We start from the raw sequence: 8,467 nt of genomic DNA, 5'->3' as shown, positions 1-8,467 counted from the left end.
GAATTTAAAAAGGTACTCCAGGGGCACCTGGGTGGCCCAGTGGGTTAAGCGTCTGACTTTGATCTCAGCTCAGGTGTTGATCTCAGGGTCATGAGTTTTAGGCCCCTGTTGGGCTCCACACTGGGCTCCATATTGGGCACAGAGCCAACTTAAAAAAAATAAAAATCACAAAAAAATAAAAACGTACTCCATTTCCTCCTCTAAAAACTTTTGGCCTTTTCCCAGCAGATTGATTAGAAGTTTGAATTGTTCTCAATTTATGTTTTTCTTTTTTAATTTTTAAAAAAGATTTTATTCATTTCTTAGAGCAGAGTGAGAGAGAGAGCACAGGAAGGATGAGGGGCAGAGGGAGAGGGAGAAGCAGGCTCCCTGCTGAGGAGGTTGCCACACATGGGGCTCAATCCCAGGACCTTGGGATCATGACTTGAGCCGAAAGCAGATGCTTAACCGACTGAGCCTCCCAGGCACCCCTCAATTTATGGTTTTTGTATTGGTAATACAAACCAGATATCTGTAATATTTAGGTAAGAGATGCTTTATTTTAATTTTTAAATGTTCTAAATATTTTCCTGGACAGATGATCGCTGTTTCACTTTCTGGGTTAGAATGTTTAGTGCTCAGTCACTCATTGTGTGTTACCAGACTAAGCAAACTTGGAAACCGATTCCTTGCTGAGTAGCTCACTTGGCTCACCTCTGATGCTGTGTGGCATGATAGTCAAGTGTGAATTCCGAATACATCTCTCTTTTCAGAACAGTATATCCTTAGACCTGATTTTGTAGAAAGTGTGTGTTTGAGATTCTGAAAGCTTGACTTTTTGGCCAGCCATTTGCCACCACTGCAAGCCTGAGAGCAAGGAGACATGCAGAGTGATGTTCACGTGACTCATGCATGGTCCAGTCCTGCTCATCAGGGTTGTACAGATTGTTACTATGACTTTGGCTTCATGTTGCTGTGTGAATTCCCCACCCTGCTGAGCTGGGCTGGACCGTGTGTGAGTCACATGGGTGACCTTTGCATCTCTGGCCCAATGCCTGTTTGATCCCTTGGGTGCAGTGAATTTTATAAATTATAGCTCCCTCCTCCCCTCCCTTTTCTCACTGATTGCAGAAAAGCTTAGACATACAGTTGTAGATTTTAGAAGGAAATATACTTTCCTGGCGTAAGTTTTGTGCACTGCCCTGATTTCTAATTTGATCTTCTTTTCTAATTCATATATGCTGGGATATCTTTTTTTTTTCATTTAATGTATGTATTTATAAATTGTAATTCATATTTTTAGAATAAGTCGGGGGCCAAAAATAGAGCCCAGGGATACAATCCACTTCCCTGTTACCTCAAAAGATAGTGAGTGATGCAGATCGTGGTCCTCCTACCTGCTCCCTTACACCATGCACGTGTACACACATGCATAGGCACGTGCACAGACACAGGCGTACATTATGCCGAGGACAAACTCCAAGGTCCACGGTGTTCACAGTGAGGCCTCTCATGACAAAGTCGCAGTATACTAAAGTTTTGATTCGGAGCGGCTCATCAGAACTCGACTCAGAGCAGCCTTCATCTCCTTGTTCCGCAGACTGTAGATGAGTGGATTCAGCATGGGGGTCACCACAGCGTAAAAGAGCACCACCACCTTGTCCTGCTCGGCCGAGGCTGTGGAGCGGGGCTGCATGTAGGTAACCAGCGCCATCCCGTAAGACATGGAGACCACAGTAAGGTGGGAGGCACAGGTCCCGAAGGCTTTGCGGCGTCCCCCTGTGGAGTGGATCCGCAGAATGGCTGCCACAATGTAGGCATAGGACAGTGAGACCAGGCAGCAGGGCACCAGCAGCACTACCACGCTGGAGGCCAATATGACCACCTGGTTGAGGGTGATGTCAACGCAGGCCAAGCGGATGAATGCCAGTGTCTCACAGGCCACATGGTTCAGCACGTGGTGTCCACAGGTGGGTAGGCGCATGGTGACCACCGTCTCCACCACAGAATTCACCAGACCTGTAAGCCAAGAGACAGCTGCCAGCCCAGCACAGCACCTTGGGCTCATCACTGCCACGTAGCGCAAGGGGTCGCAGACAGCCACGTAACGGTCATAGGCCATAGCAGCCAGCAGCAGGAACTCGGTACCCCCCAGGGCCAGCGAGAAGAAGAGCTGGGTCCCACATCGGATGAAGGAGATGGTTTTCTTCTCCAGCAGGAGGTGCACCAGCATCTGGGGGACCCCGCTAGAGGTGTAGCAAATGTCCACCACTGAGAGGTTGCAGAGGAAGAAGTACATGGGCAGGTGTAGTTGTGTGTCCAGTCCAATCAGGAGGATGATGAGCCCATTGCCCAGGAGGGTCAGCAGATAGGCGGTCCCAAACAGCACAAAGAGTCCAGCCTGGGTCTGCCTGTCATTGGAGAGCCCCAGGAGGACAAACTCACTTTCCCAGGTCAGGTTGTTCCTCCTCATGGAGCAGGTGGGTCAGGCTGCCAGGAGAGGAGCAAAGGCAGAGAGACGTAAGGAAAGGTCTCACTTCAGGAGTTGGGGATTAGGGCGTGAGCTGGACCTGGAGCTACAATAGGGATACTAACCTTCAGTTCCTTAACCTAGATGCTTAGGGAGAATGCAATGAAAGTGCTGCGGGAAGGACAGCTGAGTTCTCAACTAGACTGAGATTCTCAAGGATAAAGTCCCTGTTCTGGTCATCCTTTCGTGGCTAGGACCCAGCACAGTTACGATTACAGAGGAGGTAACCATTCACTGTAGAAGGAAAGAGAGAAAAAAAAAAGTGGTGGAGAAAGGAAAGAAGGAAAGACAAAAAAGAAAGTAAAAAACACAGAAAAACTAAGCAAGAAAGTTTGGAAGTCAGAAAAGGAGGGAAGTGGAAGGTAAGGAGGAAAGGCAGATCTAGTTTTAAGCCAGCATCTGTTTAGCCCCTGTGTGTGCTGGGGCCTGTGCTAGACATCAGACACCTGCCTGTGAATAAGAAAGACGGAAGCGTGAGTCCTGCTTTCTTGGTTCTTGTAATTTAATCAGGGACACCAAGATTAATAATTACAAAAATTAATTAAGTATAATTGTGCTAAGTGCTTTGAAGCAGAAGAACAAGGTTACTAGTTGTTTAATTAAATTTGTGGCTATAATTAAATTACCACTGGTTATGTCTTCTCAATAATGTGCAATTTACATAGTAAGTTACAGACATTTATTTAGATGTTTAAATAAATGATTAACAAAATAATGCAACAAGATCTTTTGGAAACCAGTGATCATATTACTGAATATGAACCGACTGAAATCCACTGAATCTTTCGGAGGGAATGAATACTCCTTTCTCAGCTAGGATTGTGTTGGATTATTTCCCTTCCAGCATGTTGACCAGCCCAGTATAAAAATAGAATTAAATGCCACAGTTTTTCTTAATAGAACTATAATCTCAAGGCATATTTCCTGTTCTTAAAACAGTTAATAAGTTAACTCATTTATTAAAAATATTTGAGTATATGAGGTACTATGCTTTCAACCGACTTCTAGCATATAATACCTCTCAATGTTAGGAATTTGTGTTTAGAAAACCAGCGCAACAGAATCAAATAAGAAACTTTAAAATAAAATCTGTGACAATCAAATGAAACGGCCAAACAGAGGACAAAAGGCATATGTCAGCGTTAAGAAAACCAGAGTGGAGGCACAGAATCAAATGCGATAGAACTGAAAAGCATAGTCCGCTTGAGATTTCTTGTGGCTGGCAACAGTGGCCTGCCAGAGAGCTGGGAACCTGGGTGGAGCAGGCGTCTCTGGGCTTCCCTTCAGCCCTGGTCCTGCAGTGGCTGGAGGGCGTCACTGCAGAAACGAAAAATAGAAACTGACTTTAGATTCTCAGGGTTGGAGACCCTGTTCTGGGGCCAGAGGATGGTGACTGGTGGGTGGTTTTGAACACTGCCTCAGAGAGCCTTTGGCTGCCCCCCAAGCCGGGTGCTTGTATCAGCCAGAGGAAGTAACTCCACTCTGATCTACTATCACCTGTAGGCTGTCCAAGCATCCAGAATTCTCCCCTTCAGGGTTGCAGCCATGGATCCAGATTCCCTTCAGAAGAGCCCTGTTACTGTATAAGAAAATCAAGTATGTGAGAGGTGAAAGGAGCCAGAGAGATCACGTATTCCATCCACTTCACTGTATAGACGAGGAGACCAAGGAACAGGAGTAAGGTGGTCGGCCCAGGTGTCACATCTCCCTGGAAACCAAGCTGGAACCAAGTTTGAGTGTGCACAGCACGTTCTCAGCTCCCACTGAGCCCAGTAGGGAGGGGTAGGGGGGAGTTGTGGAAGGATGTGGACTAGGATGGGAGGAACCTGAGGAATCTTAGATTGGAGACCCAGCACAGCTATCTTGCTTTGTAGAGAAATGCTGTGTAATGAGTGGGAAAAGCTTTGAATGAGAAGTCAAGGGATCCAAGTTCTAACTTGCCTCTCCCATTAGCCTGCTAGGTCCCCTAGGCTAGTTACTTGACCTCCCTGAGCCTCGGTTTCTTCATTTGAAATGTGGGAATGATAATAATATCTACCTCACAATATTTTGAGTAAGATTAGATGAAGAAATGAACACGAATGTGCTTTGTAAAGTACTAAGTAAACATAATTCGCTATTGTTACACCCTGCAAGTCAATTTCACTGAAGTAAATTCTGCCCAGTGATATGGAGGCAAGAAACAGTATGAATATGTGCTATAGAGGCTAGAAAATTAACAGAATAGAAATAAATATAAATCCCCTTTGCAATACTTCCTATTGCCTAAATAACTTAATTATAGAGAACCTGCCTCAATAAGCAAAGCATTAAGGTAGAGAGTTTGTCTATACCCAGTGGGTAGTACTATGCTCTATAAGCAGTATGGACTCAATACCCTTTTTCCCAATAAAATTTTGAAATATGCTGTTTTTAGATGGTGATGAACGATTTTTATTAATAGATGGTCTTGTTCTCAGCTTTTTGGGATTAGAGAATTTCATTGCACTCTGCTTGACATAGTGAACATTTGCTGAGCACTGAGTAGTGACTGGCCCAGTGGCAGGTGCCGGGTAACAAGATCAATGCAGCCTGGTCTCCCTCTCCAAGAATTCAGCCTGGCGGAAGGATAGACAGGGTGAGTTATCATGACCTTATTAGAGTTTTCAAAGGAAGCACCAAGTCTGGTAACTGGAGACTTAGAGTCAGACTATGTAAATAACTAGGCAGAAATGTAGAAATAATAAAGTTGAAACAAAGAAACAACCGGCGCATTTGCTTTTCAAAAAAGTAGATGTGGTTTAAGCCACATGTAGATTGGTAGTAAGGGGATCTGGGTTTCAGCCTGTATCAACAAACCATCTAAATATCATTGTAGAGCACTACCTTTATGAGGCATATTTTCTTCCTCTGCAGAATGCGCAAGTAAGATAGACTCCAAGATTTCTCCAGCTCTAAAGGTCTGCAAAAAGTGAATATATGTAAGCTGTAGTTTAAAGCTGTGTAAGAAGGGAAAAGAAATCCTTCAATCTTTGATTACTCGAAGAATGCATAGCTAGTGAGGCTGTGGGCACTAAGATATTATAGGTTACTGGGTTTGGGGATCGAAGCATTCATATCACACATAACTATTTGGGGAGGTGCCACTGAATGGGATCAGGTTGACTTGAAAACCAGAAGTTCAGGAAATAGGGAAGGGGCCATACAGATAGAGATGGGAGAACCGCTTGGGTCAAAGCTTCATTCCAAAGCTGGACCCAGGGAATTTTTAGAGTGGGATGACCCCTAACAAATCTACCTTCATTCCCCTAAGGGTTATGTTTCTTAATGACGGCGAATATTTACCTTCCTCTTTTTCAAAAAAAGATAGGCTTATGTCTAAGTTTGGTTCTTACAGTAATTAAGCTCAGCGCTTCTGCATTCCTTCTTAGTTCCAATGTAATGCAAATGTCTTGAGGCTAAGAAAAGAAACTTATCCCTTTTGACCTCCACTCTTCGGTGTTTTGAATGTGTCTCTGTATACTGAGCACTTCAGTTTATTACTGTTGATTGGGTGACTGACTAAGACTGGGGAATCCGTTGTGGAGCTCATAAACAGTGACTTGCATTTTCTGGGTCATGTGAAGAATCAAAGAGCCTCCAACTAGAATAGTGAGAAAAACACAGGGGAGGATCCCAGGGCAATAATGGCTGCTCCCAGGAATTTGGGCTCTACTCTCTCACCACCTCCTCTCAACCTTCCCTGTGGGGGACTCACCGAGGTTCAGTGCTCATCTCATGCACATAATTCCTTTTGGATGAGGAGGTAGTACTTTTCTCAGGAAGCCTTGAAGCAGTAGTCCATCCTCTTCTGGGGGATGGAGGTTTTACTTTCTCAGTCTAAGCTGATAACTTTTCAGGATGTAAGAATCCCTAGAGGGCAATTACTTGTTCTTGGTGTGTTCCTTTATTCAACCCTGCCCCCAGCTACTTCCTTGCAACCACAGCTCCAACTCTTCTTAGTTCCCTAGGGGATAAACATTCTGAAAACATTTTATCTCCACTTTTAATTGTTCTTCTAGTTCCCAGACTAATGAGCCCTTCCTTCTCGACTTTTGGATCATTCACTGCCCTTCAAGACTATGGCATTGCTGGGGACTTTTGGCAGGAGTCAGGAGACAGGAATATTTACTCTGAGTTGATGGAAAGGGATTGAGATTAATTGGGACAGGGAAGAGGAGCTAAAATTTCAGAGCCTGATCTACTTTCTAAGGGAAAAGGACGAGTGCACTTTCTCCCCTCTTTCCACACACCTAGTTTTAGTGACCAGGGAGTGGTGAGTAAGATTGCACAGTAAAACCATCATGTCCGTGGCCTGGAAGACACTGAGAAGTCCCAAGTTCACAGTCATAAAAATATTTCCATAGACTCCTTAGTGGTCTCCGATATCCCATTTCTGTTGAGTTGTGTTTCCTTTGCATATTTTCATACCACCAGAAGTTTTCCTAGCTCTCACTGAAAACTTGATCTTCTGGTTCTTGATCATCTTCCACAAAGTTTTAATCTCTTTACTGGAATTACTTAGAAGGAGCAGAGAAAACAATGGGTCAGGATGGTTTTGTTTTGTTTTTTTCCAGGATGGGGTTTTATTCCCAATATTTACCCATTGATTTCTATGCAATAGAACATAGGTCTTTGAGAAGATAGGAAGAAAAAACAGAGATGTTACTAGCAAGTAACTCATTAGAATTTTTCTATAATAATTGATAATATCAGCGAGATAAAGGTTTAAATATCTTGAAGATGTGTCACTCTAATGACAACGAACTGGGGGATGGTAGCTTTATTTCTTCTTCTTCCCTCAGGTTCACCTCTGCTCCTTCCATCACATAGCAAAGCTCGGGACACCAAGGACCTGAAGCTGTCCTAACCTTGAAGTCCATTGAAAGCAAAAACTGATGTGACCTTCTTTCTGAGAGCGGTAGCCAAAAGTTGAGGAGGATGGCAGAGGTAGAAGTCTGAGGGTACCATGAGGGAGAAGAGAAAGAGTGACACCTGCCAGGTGGGCCTTGTGATGCACATCAAAGGTAGACTCAGTATGGTCTGATGTAGGTGAGCCCAGTAGAAAGGAAAAGAACTTCCCCAGATGACAGAGTGTAGGATCATCTAATGAAAATATCTCCTTGCTGGCAAAACAAAAATGAATCTTTCCTACTTTTCTGAACACAGATGAAAAAAGTAGGTTAGAAAATTGTAGGTTCAGTATGATCCTATATTGCATAAAGTAATATACATACAGTTGGATGTATATAGAGATAGGAACATAGAAGAAGAACTGGAAGAATGATAGAAGATATCAACAGGTTATCTCTGCTAATAGGTTTGCAGCTATTTTTATTTTCTTTTTGTTCATCTGTATTTTGAAAAATGTCCACAATAAACGTATTATTTTTCTTTTTTTCTTTTTTTTTTTTAAAGATTTTATTTATTTATTCGACAGAGATAGAGACAGCCAGCTAGAGAGGGAACACAAGCAGGGGGAGTGGGAGAGGAAGAAGCAGGCTCACAGTGGAGGAGCCTGATGTGGGGCTCGATCCCACAACGCTGGGATCACGCCCTGAGCCGAAGGCAGACGCTTAACCGCTATGCCACCCAGGCGCCCCTAAACGTATTATTTTTCTAATAATCTCAGTGACATTTTAAAAATTATTATTGATATATGTGTATCCTATTGAGACAGGAATGCTGGGAAATCAATTCATTGGCTCAAGTCTAGTGGTACTGAATGGCCTTTGAGTAATATGGGTGAGTATTAGGGTAGAAAGAAGGTATCATTATAATTCTGTCTCAGGAAAGTAGGTATATGGCAGGTTTTATGTTATTTAGACCATGTAAGGTAGATCTATAAATAGCCTATGGTGGTAAACACTCTGGACCAGGGACAGGACAATTGTTTTTTGCTCTGGCTTTGGTATAAATGGCTCTGTGACTTTGGGCATG

The 8,467-nt window shown here is 43.5% G+C and overlaps 1 protein-coding gene across 2 annotated transcripts; it reads right to left on the bottom strand.

Moving 5' to 3' along the window:
* Positions 1–606: 606 nt before the first annotated feature.
* LOC103669084 (olfactory receptor-like protein OLF3) lies at positions 607–6,608 on the bottom strand. Of its 2 annotated transcripts, none has more exons than XM_040643874.1 (2): positions 6,246–6,608; positions 607–2,469 (listed from the first exon to the last, which is right to left on the bottom strand). In XM_040643874.1, exon 2 carries the CDS (start codon positions 2,450–2,452, stop codon positions 1,511–1,513), a length of 942 nt encoding a protein of 313 aa, XP_040499808.1. In that variant the 5' UTR covers positions 2,453–2,469; positions 6,246–6,608; the 3' UTR covers positions 607–1,510. The 2 variants fall into 2 exon arrangements, with proteins under 2 accessions (XP_040499808.1, XP_008695628.1); XM_008697406.2 differs by lacking the exon at positions 6,246–6,608 and adding an exon at positions 4,007–4,350.
* Positions 6,609–8,467: the final 1,859 nt, after the last annotated feature.

Source organism: Ursus maritimus, unplaced genomic scaffold (assembly GCF_017311325.1).
Source record: "Ursus maritimus isolate PB19 unplaced genomic scaffold, ASM1731132v1 scaffold_3, whole genome shotgun sequence".
Lineage (NCBI taxonomy): Eukaryota > Metazoa > Chordata > Mammalia > Carnivora > Ursidae > Ursus > Ursus maritimus.
Note: the sequence above shows the minus strand (reverse complement) of the source record. Positions and strands in the feature narration are given on the sequence as shown.